We start from the raw sequence: 19,154 nt of genomic DNA on the forward strand, positions 1-19,154 counted from the left end.
ACCAGCCCTGCCAGGTGAGGCGGGGAGACAGGAGTCCCTCGGGGACCCCGCCACGGTCAGCATCTCTGCTCTGTCTGCTCTGCCCAGGCTGTGTTCACTCCTGCACATTTCAAACTCCAGGGTTCTTTCAAAAAGACATTTGTTCATGTTTTACTATTTGAAGCAACTACCTCTCAATCTTGTTAATTTACCTTAAATATAACTTAAGTTTTCTAAATATTGCTGCTCCCACATCAAGACAACCAAAACAAATACAAGCATATCCACAGAACAAATTCGAAATCTATTTGCCCCATCAGATGTGGAGAATCGAGTTTTACAATTTGCAGGAAGGTTTACACTTTTTCTTATTATTACCTTTACAAGAAATCAAACTCTCAACCCTTCGTTTCCAAAGATCATATTTAAGTCTCCAAATCTGCACTCACTGGTAGCAGCACAGAAACACACAGCAGGATGGACACAAAGGGCAAACTGGCCTCCTTGTCTCTGAGATTTTCTGCTTTTAATCACCGATACAGAGCCGGGGAAACTGACGTCTTGAGCCCCTACACTGGCAGAGTACGAGCTCTGTGGTTTAGGAGGGAAACTGATGATCACTATTCCCAGCTTGATCTCAAAAACTACCACAAAATTTCTCTCATCTAAGTGAACAGGGAGAATGTCTGCTTTTTTTTAACCCATTGTTCATGATTGATTTATTGTAAAATTTTAATCCTTAAGTTGTACATCAATATCCTATGACTCCAAATTTTATCATTCTCATTCAAATCTGAAGAAAATGATCACGTTTCACAGCCAGCACTGTCTCACTGACGTGACATTTAGTATGAAGCCCTATAATCATATGAAAACTAATAGCATCAAACTGGCCTAAAACCTACTGTGTCCCTGGCTAAGGACACTTGTAGTATATTTATAAATACACAATAAGACACACAATTAAACTAGTGTGTTTAAATCCTATGAAAAACTTCTCACAGTAAAAACTAAGATTTTACCAAATTTCAACATTATGGGTTTTTAATCCAATTAAGCTTTCAAAGTGCCTGATTAACTGTGAATTAATTGCAAGTAATTTCATATAGAGATTTTTTTAAGTTTGCAAAGCAATTCAAAATGGTTATGGAATGTAACTTTTAAAATGTCAAAGTATGCTATACATATCACACTTTTCTGCTACGCTGGGCTAGTATCTTCCATAGCAAGATATAAAAACTACAGAATAAAATATACTTTTAAATCAGCAGGTATTTGATTAATTTCCCTGAAATTATGAGCAAATAACCAAAATCTTCCAGGATTTTTATAAGATTTGATTTCTTTTTTTTTTTTTTTTTTTTTTTTTTTTGAGACAGAGTCTCACTCTGTTGCCCGGGCTAGAGTGAGTGCCGTGGCGTCAGCCTAGCTCACAGCAACCTCAGACTCCTGGGCTTAAGCGATCCTACTGCCTCAGCCTCCCGAGTAGCTGGGACTACAGGCATGCGCCACCATGCCCAGCTAATTTTTTGTATATATATATTTTAGTTGTCCATATAATTTCTTTCTATTTTTAGTAGAGACGGGGTCTCACTCTTGCTCGAACTCGGTCTCGAACTCCTGACCTCGAGCGATCCACCCCCCTCGGCCTCCCAGAGTGCTAGGATTACAGGCGTGAGCCACCGCGCCCGGCCAAGATTTGATTTCTTAAGTACAGTTTTAAAGTTAAACTGACAGAGGGGAAAAAAAAAAACCTCCTCCTATATTGACTTTTTATGTATTTCTTTTGGTCCCTCAATGACCAAAGAGAATTTTTTTTTTTTTTTTTTTTGAGACAGAGTCTCGCTCTGTTGCCCAGGCTAGAGTGAGTGCCGTGGCGTCAGCCTAGCTCACAGCAACCTCAAACTCCTGAGCTCAAGGGATCCTCCTGCCTCAGCCTCCCCAGTAGCTGGGACTATAGGCATGCGCCACCATGCCCAGCTAATTTTTTCTATATATATTTTTAGCTGTCCATATAATTTCTTTCTACTTTTAGTAGAGATGGGGTCTCGCTCTTGCTCAGGCTGGTCTTGAACTCCTGAGCTCAAACAATCCGCCCACCTCGGCCTCCCAGAGTGCTAGGATTACAGGCGTGAGCCACCGCGCCCGGCCCAAAGAGAATTTTAAACAAACCAAGCTCCACATTTCTCGGCTTAACACAAAGCTACAATTTCTATTATCAAAATGAAGATATATTATACTGATCAAAAGCTATTAATTTTGAAATGTCTATGCATGTCTGTCTACAGATCCCCTCAGAACCTTTCCAAATTTTTTTTAATCAAGAGATTTTTATCAATTATGTACAGGAATCAAATTAGGTAAGGAAAAATTTATTTTACAGAAATAAAATCACTTCCCAACATGCTTGACAGAAACAAGCTACTCGTTTTCATTTGTGTTCCACTGAAGACATGACTGAAATCTGCCCAGTGGTTTATTTCCAAGTGGTCCACTACTGAATTCTTTGGGATACTGTAAGATTGGCGATAGCCAGAGTTCTTTTTTTTTCCTTTTTTAAAATTATCATAGGAACTAACTAGCTGTGTATCTTTGTAGGGCACATGTGATGTTTGGACACGGGCATACGATGTGAACTGATCAGGGTAGGTGGGGCATCCACCACGCCGGGCACTCATCATCTCTGTGTGGGGACACCCCACTCCCACTCTTCCAGTTAACTGCAGCTGCAGCTCCGCCTCCGCTTGCACCCTGCTCCCGTCACTGTTTAGAGGTGGTTTTGGTATCTTGCTAAGCAGAGTGGCCATCTCTTTTCTCTCATCAAAATTCTTCCACTGCTCATACAGTTTTAAAATAACCCTGATTACTTCCAAAATCCTCTCCATCTCCACAGAAGCTCGGCAAACCACTGCCTGGCACCTCCCTGCTGCACGACACCAGCCACAGGTCAGCCGAGACCCCTGCAGGCATCAGCGCTGTCCTCCGTGCCAGGGGAGCAATGTCCCTTCCTGGCCCACGTTCCGCACAACTGCAGCAGGAGTCTGTAAAGATGACACCCTAATCAAGCAACAATCCATTGGTTCTAAAAGAATTCACACAGAATATCTGCTTTTGCTTCTGTGTCAGAGCTGGTCATGTTTTATTAAAATCATAATTACTAGTCTAAGCTAGGAAAAAAATACATAACACGGTCACATTAGCATTAGGATTAAGGACACAAGACACTGCCCTATACCTATGGGCTTCCTCAAAGACTCAGGACAATCACCGGCAGCTTCCAGATTAGATCTGGAAAATGAGTCAGTGGATCAATAATCAGCACACAGGCTTACGTGTCAGCTGGTAACCCTGACGAGAATATTCTCAGCTAGCCGTTCCAGTGGCACAAACCCTAAATTTCTCTGATTATGGCAGAAACGTGGTGACACATTGCTGGGCACGTGACATGGAAGTCCATTTTTAAAAATACAGATTAATACATATAACATAAACATGCATCTAAGCCTTTACATCATACCACTATTGACCAGCTATTCTCGCAGTACCGATGTGCAGTCAGTGACAAGTCACAGCAGAGAGTCTTAGGTGAAGAATTATTGAAATGGTCCTGCCTGTAACTTAGTAAGTATCACTGCTGAAGAACAAACTGAAGTTCCACTCATCAGACTTCCCGTACGAGAACTGGACAGCGCCCTGCTGAAAAGACAGCCCCTACTTGTCTCGTAACTGCCCACCAATGGACTCAACCCCCGAAAGGCCAGTCCTGCAGAGTATCCCACCAGAGACCTAACCAATGTGCTACGACCCCCAACCCAGGGCACCAAGAAAACACCCCTCACCACAACAAGATCTGGGCCTGCTTTATCCAATCTGGGCCTCAAGTGAGTTATGGATCTATTGCTTCTAATGGTTCTCAAACTTCCTGCCTTTCTGTGCCCTGAAAAACAAGATGTCGCCTTATGATTTTACTGCTCTTCAATTCTTTCAGCAATCGTGTATTAAATAGCTCTTTGAAGCAAATGATGCTCCTATGCATATACATGAACAACTGACAATCATATCATCAATGGAGAGAAAGAACAGACCCAAGATAAACATCTGATGACAAGTGAGAAGACAGTCTTCATTTGTTACCATATTGACAAATTACTGAAAGAATTTTTAATTTACATCCCTACTATATTTTAATGGCATAGTAACATCCAAAGTAAAATGATTAATTTGACATACCATCAACAACTCTGCTGACACTTTTAATGGAGCTCTCCAGGCATCTAAAGAGAGAAATAAGTTATTTTTTCACAAAAATAAGTTATTTTTAAATAGAAAAGCTTTTTTCTGAAAGCCTTCTCTGAGGCTGATAATCCTAGACACATCTATAGCTTAGCTGCCAACATTGAACAGGGACGAATGTAAGTCCTATACTTAAGTTTACAAAAACGTTTTCCAGGGCAAGGTGGGAGCGGCACGCCAGACTCCTAGCAACGCTCTTGATGCTTTAGTTTACTGCGCATCATCTACATGAAGTAGCACTAAGAAAATCAGCAGCAAACACTGTCTCTAAACCAATGGTATTCACCGTCCTACTGCGTGTTGTCTGGCTGGACGTTTCTAGAGGACTGTGTCCAGTTCTGGGTAACACAGTCTGGCCTCTAACACACCAGTTATAACAAGAGGCAGTCAACAGGAAGGACCACGCCAAGCAAGGGCTGTCCGAAGGGACCAGCATGCTTACACTGTGGGGAACAGTGGACACAGGGCCACGCTTAATTAAACCTCAGCGTTGCAGCAGCTACAATGGGGACGGTGCTCCCTCAAGGAGCTGTGTCTACTAGAAGGCAGAGTGCAGCAGACATCCACCTGCTGACCACCCGAGGCATGACAACATCCAAGACGCAAAAGCAAGTCAGTCAAAGCACTGCAGTGACTAGAAGACACACATCAATTCTAGGAAGCGAGGAATGTTCCACAGGGTAGGGGGCATTTTTCACAAAAGATAACTGGCTTGAGAGACCAGACTAAAAAGTCTTTCAAGTGTTCCTTCCATCTCTAAGAGTCTATTAAAAGCAAACAAAAATAGCAAACCAACAAGACCCTGGGCAGAGTGGGGAGAAGGAAGAAAAAGTGTGGAAAGGAAATAGGAAATGAATCAAAACCTGGAGAGCTACAGCCACGCCTGGTGCTGAGCATAAATAAAAGGCGGTAGAACACTTCTAAGAATTTTATTCAAATAAAACTTGCAGCATGTAAAATTTCACCTACCTAGAAGATTTAAAACTAAATGCTGGGTGGGGGCAAAGGGGTCCTGCAGATTGAAGGCGGTGTAACGGCTATACTGAATCTGCCTCAGTGCCTCGAAGTTCCCCAGGAGCACGTCGCCGAGCCACTGGGCATTCACACAGGGTATCCGCCACTCCTTGGCTTTCTCGTACTTTAAACCAGCTGGTCTTTTCGGGGGGGGGGGGGGGCGGGGGGAGAAAACATATTTATTAAATGTTAGACTTGTCCGCTGCCTGAGTTTATATTTGTTTTCAACAAAAGCAATAAAAACATTTCTCATGGCCGGAGTGGCACGCATACCCTAGCAAAGCCAGGTGGTAACAAAGTGTGCACTTCAAGGCTTCCAGGATTAGAAGATCAGAAGATCACCTACCAGTCCTGCTTTTACCTGGCTCCTGTTACCTAATGTCGTTAATTCAAACTTCATTAATTCAAATGTCTTACAGGTATTTCTGCCAACATCACCCTGAATATCATTGCCATTCTTCAACAGATTTTGATTTCCACAATCAACTTTATACCACAAAACCATGATATATTAAGAAACACGGGATTGTAGAAATAGCCACTAATATTGTGTGTAAATTTAAGATTAAAAATGGTTTCAAAAATTTGCTTACTCTTTACAGATGAGGACTGTGTTGCTGCGGCATAGATAACCCGTATACTTGGCACCTGCCAAATAAGCCATTAGCTTTAGGTCATCTCTGTCACTATCAACAAATCCAGTCACAGAAATAATCTAAGGGAAAAAAAGAGCAAATAAGGTGAAAAAAAGGCCCTATCAGACTCAAGTACTATTTCTTCTACTGTTTAGTTGTTTTATAGAAATAGATATTTTTGTCATCATTTCTTTGGCATTATGGGACACATTTGGTAATAGCACTCCTAAAAACGCCAAGACCAGAACTGTGTTAACAGTAAATGTGCTACACACGTAGCCTTCACAGGGAGGAAGAAAAAGAGTAAACCTGAGGTGACAAATACAGGAAAACCTTTTTTGTTTAACATAACATTGCTCAGGTAATTTTAACAAAGTTATTTTATGAATCACATACATATGAGTCAGTTCTTTCTTCTCCTTACTGATCCCAACTTTGAGACCACTTGAGTGGGAGAACACACAACTGTTGATCAAGTTCTGCCCAACGGTGGCCTTTGGTGGCCTTTATTTTTGGATTTCAAATAGTGTCAAAGATTGTAAAACCCATTAAATATCTACTATGTGCAGAAAACTGTGATTGTTATATGGGAATAAAAGAAAGTAAGATATTTCTTAATGGGCAGGCACTTCCAGACTGGGCCAAAGTGCACAGAAGAACACTGACCCAGAGGCCAACACCTGAGCCACAAAGTCAGTACACGGTTATTTGCCAAAGAAGGATAATAAAAAAGCAATCACAATAAAAGGATCCTGCCTTACATGCTGTGAACACGGCTTTCCTCCTGGTGGGAATGCCACCGGGAAATGCAGGGCTCGGTGAGGCGGCACCATTTTCTTCTTCTTCAGGACCGTGTTTAGCCAGTGGGCAGTGATGCATCTCTTTCGTTCTCTCATTGCCTATCAAACACAGAATCAAGGGTTGCTGGTTTTGTTTGCCTATCAAACATAGAATCATAGGGTTGCTGGTTTTGTTTTTTTGCTACAGAATTAAACACAAAATCATAAGGTTACGTGACTACAACGCTATCTTTATTGGAAGCCCCATAAATAAAATAATGTCATGACACTTAGCACTGGATTTACTAAGGTAACAAACGACAACGGTGTGGTGTAAAAACTGACTATCTAAGAACAGGAGCCTGCAATGGGGGATAAAAGCAACAAATTTTATAACAACCTTAAAAATAACTTTAACCACAAATAACATTTAAAATCATCAAAGCTGAAAGTCCCCCGTAAGAACACAGAGGGCCCCACCTAGACGAGTTATAAAAAGTAGAACCATCCACCTAAAAAGCAGCACAGGAAAATGCCTCACAAGTATTTCGACATTTGCAGTTGAAAAGCAGACCCAGTCGATGGCTACGTTCTTTAAGAGGGGTTTCTGGGAGGTCACTTGTCACATATACATTAACATCAATCTATCTACAAATAAGAATAGTTTAATGAAAAGAAATGAAACTCCAGGGGGTCAAAGGAGGCAGGACTGAGGAGAAAGCCTGCCCTGCAGCAGCAGAGTAGCTCCACAGGTGTCTGCCGGTCCTGGCCCCGCGCACCCGGCTGTGTAATGGCACCCACCCCATCCCGTGCAGCCAGGACGACGACCGGAGGAGTGTCCACCTGCGCTTAACACTAACCACCTGGGAGCCCCATCTCCTCCATCCGCTCAAAGACAATGGTGTCCACAAAGGCATCTATCCCACCAAAGAAACGATGATAATTCATAAGCAGCCACTTTCTTATTTTAAGAGGAGGAAAAAAAGTCCTTCCCCAAACTAATTATCACCAGAACCTTAGGACTGCACACAAAACACGACAGGCTTTGCTGCCCGGCACAGCGGGGCTCTTCTCCTCACCTGGGCATACACGCTGCTGACCTGGCTCTCGCAGAGGAGGTGTGTGCACCGGCTCGTGAGCGTGGGGTCCACCGCGCCGCCGTGCACCTGGATTATCTAGACACACAAGGCCCAACTGATTACTCAGGAGAACAGAGGAGAATTGTAACTTCTCATAAGACAGCTATTAAAAGAACCCATCATATATTTACCATATAGTATGTTTCCCCAAAGAATAAAAGATAGTTATATTTATAAACTTTTCTACCCAGCATTATAAAATGAAAATGAACTCCAACGCTTATTTAATCTGAATTTCCAGGGAGAAAAGAGGAACAATGGAATGTACTCCTAAAATGGGGTTTCTCCACCTCACCACCATGACATTTTAGACCGGTTCATTCTGTACGGCAGGGCCGTCCTGTGTGTGGTGGGACGTGTGGCAGCTTCCCGGACTCCCACCCACCACACGCCGCTAGCAGCACTCACAGTTGTTACAACTAAAAATGGCTTCAGATGCTGTGAAATGTCCCAATGCGTGCAGATCTGCCCCCCTCAAAAACCACTATTCTAAAAGGAAAAGTAAAAAGCAAATCAGAATGAAATTAGTAAATACAAAAAATTTATTTTTAAAAACAGATTCAGTTCTGGGGAGTGAAGGAACCGTTCTGCATCCTGTGGTGGTGTTTACATGGTACGTGGCACTTGTCAAAATTCAAAATACTGTACACTAAAAAGGGGAGAATTTTACCATATATTAAAATACAAACTTAAAAAGACCTGCCCCCCAAAACCCTATTCTGTTTCATTTACTACTTTTGAAAATTTAATATTTATTTTTACTATAACTATTCACAAACATATTTAATGAGGCACAGGAAAAGCAGCAGCTTCCTCTCCCACCCCTGCCTCCCATTCCCTCGAAGCAATTGCGTTCAGCTCTTTAAGCTGTTTCTTCTGATAATTAACACATTCTAACTAGCATATTCTATGCCGCTGTTTTTTGTTTTCCAGCTTCTTGTTCTATCCACGGACCTCCTACTATGCAGGCCACCCTTTCCCCGATCACACACACACTGCACCCTTCCTGACCTGCTTGTACCACGATTCTTGTTTGGATCAGTCTTGGGTATTTAATACAACGTAGTTCAGCCACATGGTTCGACAAAGCCCCCGAGATTAAAGTTCCTTTCTTGTAGAAATGTTTGTTTCCCTTGGTGTCAGTGACTGCCTTGGCCTGTCCTCCACCCCAATCTGCCTTTTTCTTAGTTCCGTGTACCTTTCACCATTTCATGCCTAAAGTCTTTAAAGAAACGTGTACATGGTGGTTTTAAAATATGTCCACCAACTATTCTAAACTCCTCCCACTAGGAGTTGGAGCTTCATTCCTCAGCCTCGAGCATGGACTGGACTTGGTGGCTCACTGACACAGCATGGCGGAACTGAGAGCAGCAGACTCCCGTGACGCCGCCATGAGGGCGCAGTGACACTGTGGCTCCTCCTGCTCTCCGTCCTGGGTCACTCACTCAGGAAGGCAGACAGTTGCTGTGCTGTGGACAATCAAGTAGCCCACAGAGAGCCCCACGTGGCAAGGAACTGAGGCCTCCAGCCCACGGACACGTGAGGGGCTGTCCTAGAAGTGGCTCCTGCAGCCCCAGCTGACATCCTGACTGCAACCTCATGAGACAGCCTGAATCAGTCACCTTACTAAGCCACTGCACTTTCTGACCCATGACGAAACTGTGAGATAATAAATGTTTGTTCTTTCAAGTCATTAAGTTTTGGGTTGTTACAGAGCAATAGAAAACTGATGTAGTACAGTTGACCCTTGAATACAGAGTTCAAGTTTATTTCACCTCTGCCAACCCTGAGAGAGCGAGACCAACCTCTCCTCTTCCTCAGCCTACACTACACGAAGACGAGGATGAAGACCTTCATGATGATCTACTCCCACTTACAGTAACTATATTTTCTCTTCCTTGTGACTTTAATAGCATTTTCTCTAGTTATTATGAAATACAGTATATAATATAACATACAAAATTTGTCACTGACGGTTCACGTCACTGCTAAGGCTTCCAGTCAACAGTAGTCTATAGTAGTAAAGTTTTTGGGGAATCAAAAGTTATACATGGATTTTCAACCTCGTGGGGGTCGGCGTCCCTAATCCCCACACTGCTCAAGGGTCGACTGGCTATGTCTTTTCTTAATCTATCAGCATCTTCTGTTTTTCATTTGTTCGCCCTGGACTCTGTCTTCTGGTACCACGCCTGGTTCCTCCTAGTCCCGCTTCCACCCCTGTCGGAGTGCCCCACCCCCGTCGGAGTGCCCCTCCCCCGTCGGAGTGCCCCTCCCCCGTCGGAGTGCCCCACCCCCGTCGGAGTGCCCCTCCCCATCCGTGCCAGAGTCCCCGTTCCTTGGCTGCCGTGACTACCTCTCTGCTGGGATAGCAGCTTCCTAAGGATGAATACAAAGGAGATAAATTTTTGACCCTAGAAGTATGAAAATATCTTTATTCCACAGTCTTGTGATCGACAGGCTGCATATATTATTCTAGGTTAGAAATTATTTTCCCTCAAAATTTTGAAGAAACTGCTCAACTGTCCTCTAACTCCCGCACGCTGCCTTTGAGATGCCTGACACTGTCCCGATTCCTGATCTTTCAACGTCTTCCCCTCTGTTGAGCCGTTTTTTCTCTGAGAGAGAAGTTCTTTCTCAGTCTGAACTTTCACAGTTGCCTCACTGTCACTCTTTTCATTCCTTCGGTTGTAAGGTAATTTCTTTAATAATTTTCTTGCTTTCATTTTCTCTGTTCCCAAACTCCTATTATTTAATGTTGGCCCTCTTGGGCTAATCCTTGAACTTAAAAAAAAAAAAAAACTTTTCTCCACTATCTTTCATATCTTTGAGTTTTGTTCTACTTCTTAGGATACTTTCTAAATGTTACCTGCTCACACCTCTGACTTTCTCTTAAGTCTTGCTGCTGTCACTCTGAGGTGCTGCCCCCGCCTTACTTGCCCTGGTCGGATCACCAGCCTCTGTCAACCGGCCAGCCACGGTCATCTTCCTGGTCACTCTCCAATTCACCACTTTGCTAGTGTGCAGCTTGACCTCTTCCCCTGCCCCTTTCCACATGCTTTGCAGAGTAGAGAAGACAGACACAAACTCCACAGCACAGCATATAAAACAGGTCCTGGAAGACATGCCAGCCTTGCCTCTCGCCCCCCAGCCTCACGGAGCCCAGGAGGAGCATGCCCTTTGCTCCCTCCCCAGCAGTCCCTGCACTCTCATGCCTTAGCCCACGGTGGACCATCTGGAAAATCCTCCCCTAATTCTCACTCCTGCTTATGCTCAGCTCAGCAAGCACCTCTTCCAGACTTCTTAACATCCTCCCAACCTGACAGGTGAAGGTCCTTCCTCAGGCTCTCCTAACACCCTGGGCCTCACTCCACGCCAGCACCTACCACACGGCCTCCTATCGCTGTGTTGGGGGCCTATGTTTCCCCTGCTGCTCTACGGGGTGCTGTCTGTTTACTCGGCACACTTCCCCTCGGTCTTGCAGCTTGCTGGGCACATACACAGCAGAGGTTTAAACACCAGGAATGCTTACAGTGAAGCACATTCAAGATGTACTTTAGGCTTACTTAAACTCGGATTTTTTTTTTTTTTAACTTTTGACTCAGTTTGAATTTATGGCATTACAAGAAAAAGTATTTACTTTTTCTTTTCTTTAAAGGGCCACCATGCAAAATAATAAATCAATGAATGGACAGTTCCACAACTGGGCTAGAAGACTTTGAGGCCCCTTTTACGCTAGAGATTTAGGATTTTCTAGTACTTGCCTTTGGAGAAACAGAAATGACCAAGACACACACAAGTTAATGGCTGCTATCCTAGGTTATCAAAAACCTGATCATATTTCCCCGCTCCTAATTATTTTTATATATAAATTATTAGCACCCCTGAGAATCTCAGAGCTGAAAGAATCTTAAGAATGACAAAGTCCAACATTTTCACCTAACAGCTGAGAAAACAGAAGCCCAGAAAAATGATTAGCTAAGGTCACAGAGAATGTTAATAAAAATGCCCATAACACATTCGGAACACAGGTAGGCATATCTCAGTAAATGCAGTCAAATGAACATAGTTAAGTCTATGTTCAGAAAGGAACATCTTCAGATACAAAGTTTAACTTCTTCCAGGCAACACCTCACCCTTTTCCAGGTGGCCAGCAGCTGTTTATCAGACATCTGCTCTGGATAATCCGCAATTGCAAACACACATCCCAGTAAGAAGCCTTCTTCTGGAACTACAATAGAATTACACAAGAAAAAGAAAATTAAAATCTTATAAATATGCTTACACAAAAAAGTGCCATTTTGCCAAGTTCAATTTGAACTTATTAAGTTAATCAGTCTTGACCATATGTTTCTGCCAGTAATTCGAGTACATCTGGAATACTGTTATAAATATATCACTTTGTCTATATTAAATGACCATTAAAAAGTAAAACATAATTATGCCTGACCATTAACTACTCTCGGTCAGTCCTGTGGCAGCCTAGATGTTCCATGGAACAGTAACATTCACACTTCAGTATATGATGTCCCAAAGTACAAAAGAAAGGACCATTATTCCATTACAATTATATTCTTTGTTAGGTATGAGATTCACATTTTCCATCCTGTAATAATTATTTTGATACGAATCCTTACCCCACACCCTCAAATACTCTCAAAGCATTTATGTAAGTGCAAGACTTTTAGGAGAGAGAGGAAAAAAACCCATTACGAACTCTCCACTGCTGGATCATGTCCAAAAAGCTGCTGCTGCTGTGGCGGCGGCTGCTGCTGCGGGGGCTGGGGCGGGGGCTGCTGAGGTGGGACCTGGTGCTGTAGTGCCTGGGATGTTTGACTCAAGTGTTGTGCTGATTGATTTTGCATTTGCTGCTGCTGCTGCTGCTGCTGCTGCTGGTGTATGCGCTGTAGCTGCTGCTGCTGTAGCTGCTGCTGCTGTAGTTGCTGCTGCTGCTGTAGCAGGTTGTGCTGCTGAAGCTGTGCGAGCTGCTGCTGTTGCAGTTGGTGCTGCTGCAGCTGATGTAGCTGCTGCTGCAGGGCATGCTGTTGCTGAAACGGCTGGAGCTGCTGCTGAGGGCGATGCAGCTGCTGTTGAGGATGCAACTGTTGCTGTGGAAACTGTAGCTGTTGCTGTGAAAACTGATGCTGATGGACTTGCTGCTGTTGCTGCTGCTGTGGAAACTGGTGCGCCTGTGGCTGGGGGTAGGGCTGCTGGGAAACCTGCTGCTGCTGCTGGAGCTGCATTATCTGCTGGGGCTGAAGGTGCAGAACTGGGTGCTGCTGCTGCTGCTGGGGCTGCTGCTGCTGCTGCTGTAGCATGTGTGTCTCTGGAGTCACTTTCACTTGGCTAAACAGCACTGCATTGGCATTTGCATGTCCCTGCTGGCTGTGATTCACCTGCTGTTCTAAATTTTTTGTAGGTGCTGAAAGGGACTGTAATATCTAGAAAACAAAAGTTAGGTGGAGTCATACTCAATAGCTCCTGAAATGTACTAACAGTCTCCTAATCAAGAGAATAATATCCTACATGCTTAATATTCAACTAAATAGACGTGTCAAATGATTGAAAACTTCAAAAACAATACTACGTTTTTCTTTTGTATTTACTTTGTCTCATCAATTTCAACAAGGTAAAAAAATTCATATTTTGAGACCACCAAATTTGAAACAGGTAAAATGGAATACGCTAGTGAATTACAGCAGACAAACACGAGACTCATGCCCTGCGTTTCAGAGCAGGGGAGCATTCTGTCCTGCTTACGTCTGGAGTTTGTGCCCAGGTGCTCCGCATGCTGCACCTGCAGCGTCCCCAGGGCCATCTCCCTCCCATCGCGCCACAGACCTTGTCCCGGCCAGAAACGCTCTAGGGAACGAAGGTAGCGAAGGCACCCGGCAGTGAGCCTCGGCCTCACCCCGAATCTGCTCCACAGCTGCCACTTCCCATTTCCTCCTGCCTCGTGGCCCAGAGTCCAATGCAGTGAGGTCCTCAGGGGGTCACCTCCCAGATGAAAGCAGCGGACCGAGCTGTGGCTCCAGGAGCCCCTCCCCGCACTGCCAGCCTCTTCTAGGCACTGGCATGCTACACCAAGGAGGGACAGGCCAGACATCACAAGTTTAAGTGGTAAACATTCCCCCAACTGAAAAATCACTATGATGCCTGGTAAATTATGCTTCCTCAAAAATGACTAAGTTCTTCAAATGGGACAAAAATGTGTCAAACTAGAGAAAATCATTGAGGCCAGACTCTTTCCCTTCTAGTTCATTCTGCTTCACATGACAGGGAGTAAGCCGAGAGTTCTGTGTATGCCGAGCGGTAGGAGGGGAAGGGACAGTGACCAGGAGATGCCCCCCAAGCAGAGTATCTAACTGCAAGTCATTTTTGGTATATCCTACACAGCACCGAATAGAACACAACAAACATGTATATAATGAATTATAGTCAACATGTTATATAATGAATTATAGTCAACATGCTCACATAACAAAAATCTAAATCAAATTTCCTACAGTCACGGAAACCAGCACAAACAGATTTTACCACAACTCAATCCATACAACTAACCCTTTTAAAAGCATATTTATCATTTAAATGAAACTCTAGAAATTCAATTTTATCATGCTCTGGAACTATACCAAAATCTCAAACATGGTTCTATTAATAACATGTATCTTTCACTTAAATAGACTCCAAATCAAAGTTATATGATCTGCAAGGGTAACAGGCTTTAGATAAATAATTGAGTTTAGAATTGAAATAAGTCAAACTCAAAAACTTGGGCATGTTTGTCTTCAAAATCACCTTATAGATAAGACATCTCTATAAGAACATTCAAGATTTCAGAAACATCTCAGTTGAGCTCTAAACAGAAAAATGTTTTTTAAACAAATTTAGTAAGATAACTATTTCTTCTCCATATTTAAAAGTATTAACAAGGTCAGGTGCGGGGGCTCACGCCCGTAATCCTAGCACCCTGGGAGGCCGAGGTGGGCGGATCGTTTGAGCTCAGGAGTTCGAGACCAGCCTGAGCAAGAGCAAGACCCCATCTCTACTAAAAATAGAAAGAAATTATATGGACAGCTAAAAATATATATAGAAAAAATTAGCCGGGCATGGTGGTGCATGCCTGTAGTCCCAGCTACTCGGGAGGCTGAGACAGGAGGATCCCTTGAGCTCAGGAGTTTGAGGTTGCTGTGAGCTAGGCTAACGCCACGGCACTCACTCTAGCCTGGGCAACAAAGTGAGACTCTGTCTCAAAAAAAAAAAAAAAAAAAGGTCAGGAGTTCAAGACCAGCCTGAGCAAGAGCGAGACCCCCGTCTCTACTAAAAATAGAAAGAAATTATCTGGCTAACTAAAATATATATACAAAAAAAATTAGTCGGGCATGGTGGCGCATGCCTGTAGTCCCAGCTACTCGGGAGGCTGAGACGGTAGGATCGCTTAAGCCCAGGAGTTTGAGGTTGCTGTGAGCTAGGCTGACGCCACGGCACTCACTCTAGCCCGGGCAACAAAGCGAGAGTCTGTCTCAAAAAAAAAAAAAAAAAAAGTATTAACAGATATCTAGTAGAGGGAAAGTTAGCCCCACCACACAGCACCAAAGCAGCTGAACAGTATTTGGTGAGCTCCCGGTCCACAGGGAGGTGCGGGGTACAATGGGGGACCTGCCTACCCATGAGCAGATCAGCCACGAGCCCACCCAAGGAACTGCTAAGCAGCAGTGGCTGCCTCCCGAGAGGGAGCTCAACTTTTTACTCTGTGTCCTTCGGTAAATTTTGTACACCTACTACTTTTTCGCCCTGAGAGGTAAACCACCTATGGAATTTGATGGGCAGGAAGGAAACTGTCTGCCGGAACGCAGGGAGCTGCGCCAGTTGTTTCCACATGCTGCTTAAACCAAAGGGCGCTCTGGAGGGGACGAAGGACTGACACAAACACAGGAGCACATATCAGGGGAGGGACAAGGAGGGACACCTGGAGTCAGAGGCTGTTGCTCTCAGCCCTCTCATTTCTCACAGATTGGCCGAGAGGACTCAGCTGGGCCTGCCGTCTGCGTAAGGTGACCGTGAGCTGAGCGTGTGGAGGGAGGCCTGGGTGGGACAGGAGGCAGCTTACAGCTGCTTCTGCTATGGGCTTCAGAAGAAAAGGCTAAAGAGAGTCCTGTCCACGGCTGACTCTAGTCCACTGAGGGAGAAGAACAGCTGGAGATTCAGGAAGAGAGCCCTGGCCAGGAACAGAGGTGGCCACAGGCCTGGAGCCCTCTGCACCTGCAAGGCCAGGGCAGAGGGCGTGAAGTGCAGGCCCAGCGAGGGCGGGGCACCTGCAAGGCCAGCCCCTCAGACGCCGCTTAGACCCTCTGCCACCTTCATCAGATCACTTCTCAACCCTCTAATCTGCCTCTGCCTGAAAACATATGTTAATCCTGAAGAACGTAAGAAAAAGAATCTTAATTGCTCGATTACATAATCATGCTGTATTGCAAACAACCACTTTAAATGAATGTCAAGTTTAAATTTTTCCATCACAACTGTCATAATCCTCATTTAAATTACATTAATACTGAGTTACTGAATGCCACCATATAGAAAGCATTATGATACATACCACATGGCTCTGAGCCACTATAAATTTGCAATTTAAACAGGATTTTGATGGTTATATCCCCCTCCCCATCACAATTTAATGTTAAACTAAATCTGTCTCATATTTCTAACATTTCAAAAACTCACGTTCTGCACATCTAGCAGTAAATGTCCTTATGTTCTCTCCTGCATTGCTGAAAGACTCTCAGAAAACCTCTTTGCAATTGTTCTCGCCACTGATCAAACCCCCTCACTCACTGGCCTTCCACCTCTACAGCACACAGCTGAGCACGCCAAGTTCCCCTCCTCAGGACAATTTAAAAGCAGAGACGTGCCTGAACTGCCTATCAGTCACTTACTTCCATTTCAAACGAGATTATTTCCTCTATATATCCAAATACAAACTTAAGAAACTTTGTATTTAAACCAACATCCATTGTATTTGAAAAGTATAGAATATTTTCTAGGTAGAATATAGAAACAAGCAGTAACTGATCAACAGTTTTCTACACTACAAATAAATGAAGAGCAAGAACATTTCCTATTTTAAATGGACGACTTCCATACACAATTTCTCAACTAAAGAAAGGAAGAGAGTAACACTTCTGGAGCTACTAGAGGCTTTTACACATTTCATTTAATTCTAACACCAACCCTAGGAGATGGATCTCTTTTGTCCATGCCTCAGGTTTCCAACTGGTTATGGGACAAATCGATGGGGGCGTCACTTCTCATTTCTGAGGTCAAAAATGGTGCCTTTAGCCTATCATTCCCGCTGTCCTGCACTTCCTGTATGGCGTGCCGTCCTCTGGCGTTCCAGTACTGCTTTCTGGCCGTGACTTCGCTACTCTCCTGCTGAGACGCTGCTGTGTGGCTTTATCACTCACTTGCCTTTCTGGATGCTGATCTAAAGGGCCAGGGGACAGCACCCTCAGCGCTGACAGTGCTGGAACTACTCTGTGCATTCCATCTCCCCCCTTAACTTGGCTGATTCCGACGCTCACATTGCCGCCATCTGGATAAGCCCTGAGCCTGCAGTTCTTCGACCTCCTTTCCTCAGTGGCCCTCTTCTCGCTCTTTCAACGCCCCAAACCCGTGGTCAGCCGCAAACCCATTTATCTGCAGAGCCCAGGCAGGTAACGTGGAGTGATAGGCAATGAAGCACACCTGAGAAACCTCATTTCTAAAGGGGCAGCCGCTGCTCTGCTCCAAAGGACTGTTACTATGCAGAAGGACTTCAGGAACATCAGCTCAGCATTTCTTCAGATCATCCACCTCTTAAGCCAGAAATCTAATTTGTATGGAGAATCTTGTGATTTTGTCAAATAAATCAAATTTTAAAAAATTATTTGGGCCAAAGTGTGTCTGGGCAAAATGTGGCCTATCAGTTACTGGACTGCGTCTTTCATCGCACAAAACCACGCCTCCAAAACTGCTAATTCAAATACACCAAGCTCCGATCAAAGCCTTTCCTTCCGTGCTGCTTGTGTGACCGTTACCACTGGACTGTCTGTCCTCACTGGACTTCATTTCCCCAGCCCCAGCCTTGTTAATATCCTAAGCTATGGCTGCCAACCTACACTGGGTCCTGTGTCCAGCAATACTGTCTTCCCAATCTATGAACTATTTCAAAATGTCCTATTCTCCTCAAATACCTGATTATCTTCTATCTCTGCTCACCTTGCCTTATACCATCTTCACTTTCTTCCTTCCACCACCTAAAAGATGTGCTAGCCTCAACCTTACTCTGGGTGCCATCCCCTTCCAGCGTCCCGAGAACCAGGTACTACCTACCAATAGTCACTGCTTAAGCCTAGAGAGGAAGGAAGATTTTTTAAACCATCTTTAACCAGTAAGGACTTTTACAACCACCACCATTATCACACCAATGAAATTAACGATGATTCTTAACACCAGGCCATACCCAGATTTTCTCACTTGATACACATCAAGTCCCCCCACTGAAGGTGGATGTGTGGAATACTGCATATCCTGCTTCAGACTGTTCCTATACTCTACAGACACTTTGCTGGGACTTTGAGCTGCTATTCAGAAAACAAAAAGATGAAATCAAGGTGTCCAGAACAAGGTGAACCACCAGTCCAGCCCTTATTGTCACATGGGATTCTCCATGTTGGGGTTCCTCGGAGCCTGGCCCCAGACCCTCCTCGCACCCGACCCTGCGCCTCTACACATCCTCATCCTTTCCCACAGCGTCCATGGGCATCGTTTCATCTGGCTGTAGCTCTAGCCAAGCCCTTCAATAAGAAGCCGAACACATATATCCCACTACTTATCAGACGTCTTCCCTGGGATTTATGAGACACCTCAAACCCAATACCTCTGAGAAGGAACTGATGGTCCTACAGCCTGCAGCTCCTCCAGTGCCCCTCATCTCTGAGATGCCACCGTCTTCACTCACTCGTGAGAGCCAGGAAGCCGGGGCCTCCCTTTCACTCCTCTCTCAAACTCCGCCTCCAACCGCCTCTGAAGGGGTCTCTGCTTCACTCTTGCCCCTCTACAATCCACTCTTTACAAAGCACCTCTCAGATCTCAACTCAGCTCGCTCAAAGCTCCCCAGTGGCTTCCTTCCAAGAAAGCCCGTACTCCTCACTATGGCCCTACACAACAAGGCCCTTTTAGATGAGCACTCACTCACCTCGCTAAGTTCAAGTCTCACTAACTTTCTTTGTTTAGAACACAGCAAATTCACATCCACTTTGGGGCTTGGCAGCTGCTGT

The 19,154-nt window shown here is 44.5% G+C and overlaps 1 protein-coding gene across 3 annotated transcripts in view; it reads right to left on the bottom strand.

Annotated features, from left to right (window-relative positions):
- Positions 1–19,154, bottom strand: part of PAXIP1 (PAX interacting protein 1) — a 58,429-nt gene that overhangs the window by 10,957 nt on the left and 28,318 nt on the right. For all 3 annotated transcript variants that reach the window (XM_069461281.1, XM_069461280.1, XM_069461282.1), the window contains 7 exons: positions 12,554–13,277; positions 11,973–12,067; positions 7,780–7,875; positions 6,683–6,820; positions 5,880–6,001; positions 5,242–5,426; positions 4,210–4,253 (listed from right to left, as the gene is read on the bottom strand). In XM_069461281.1, the coding sequence (XP_069317382.1) occupies positions 4,210–4,253; positions 5,242–5,426; positions 5,880–6,001; positions 6,683–6,820; positions 7,780–7,875; positions 11,973–12,067; positions 12,554–13,277 (1,404 nt within the window). The remainder of the gene's footprint in view (positions 1–4,209; positions 4,254–5,241; positions 5,427–5,879; positions 6,002–6,682; positions 6,821–7,779; positions 7,876–11,972; positions 12,068–12,553; positions 13,278–19,154) is intronic.

The sequence above is a fragment of the Eulemur rufifrons genome, chromosome 29 (genome assembly GCF_041146395.1).
Source record: "Eulemur rufifrons isolate Redbay chromosome 29, OSU_ERuf_1, whole genome shotgun sequence".
NCBI classification, from domain to species: domain Eukaryota; kingdom Metazoa; phylum Chordata; class Mammalia; order Primates; family Lemuridae; genus Eulemur; species Eulemur rufifrons.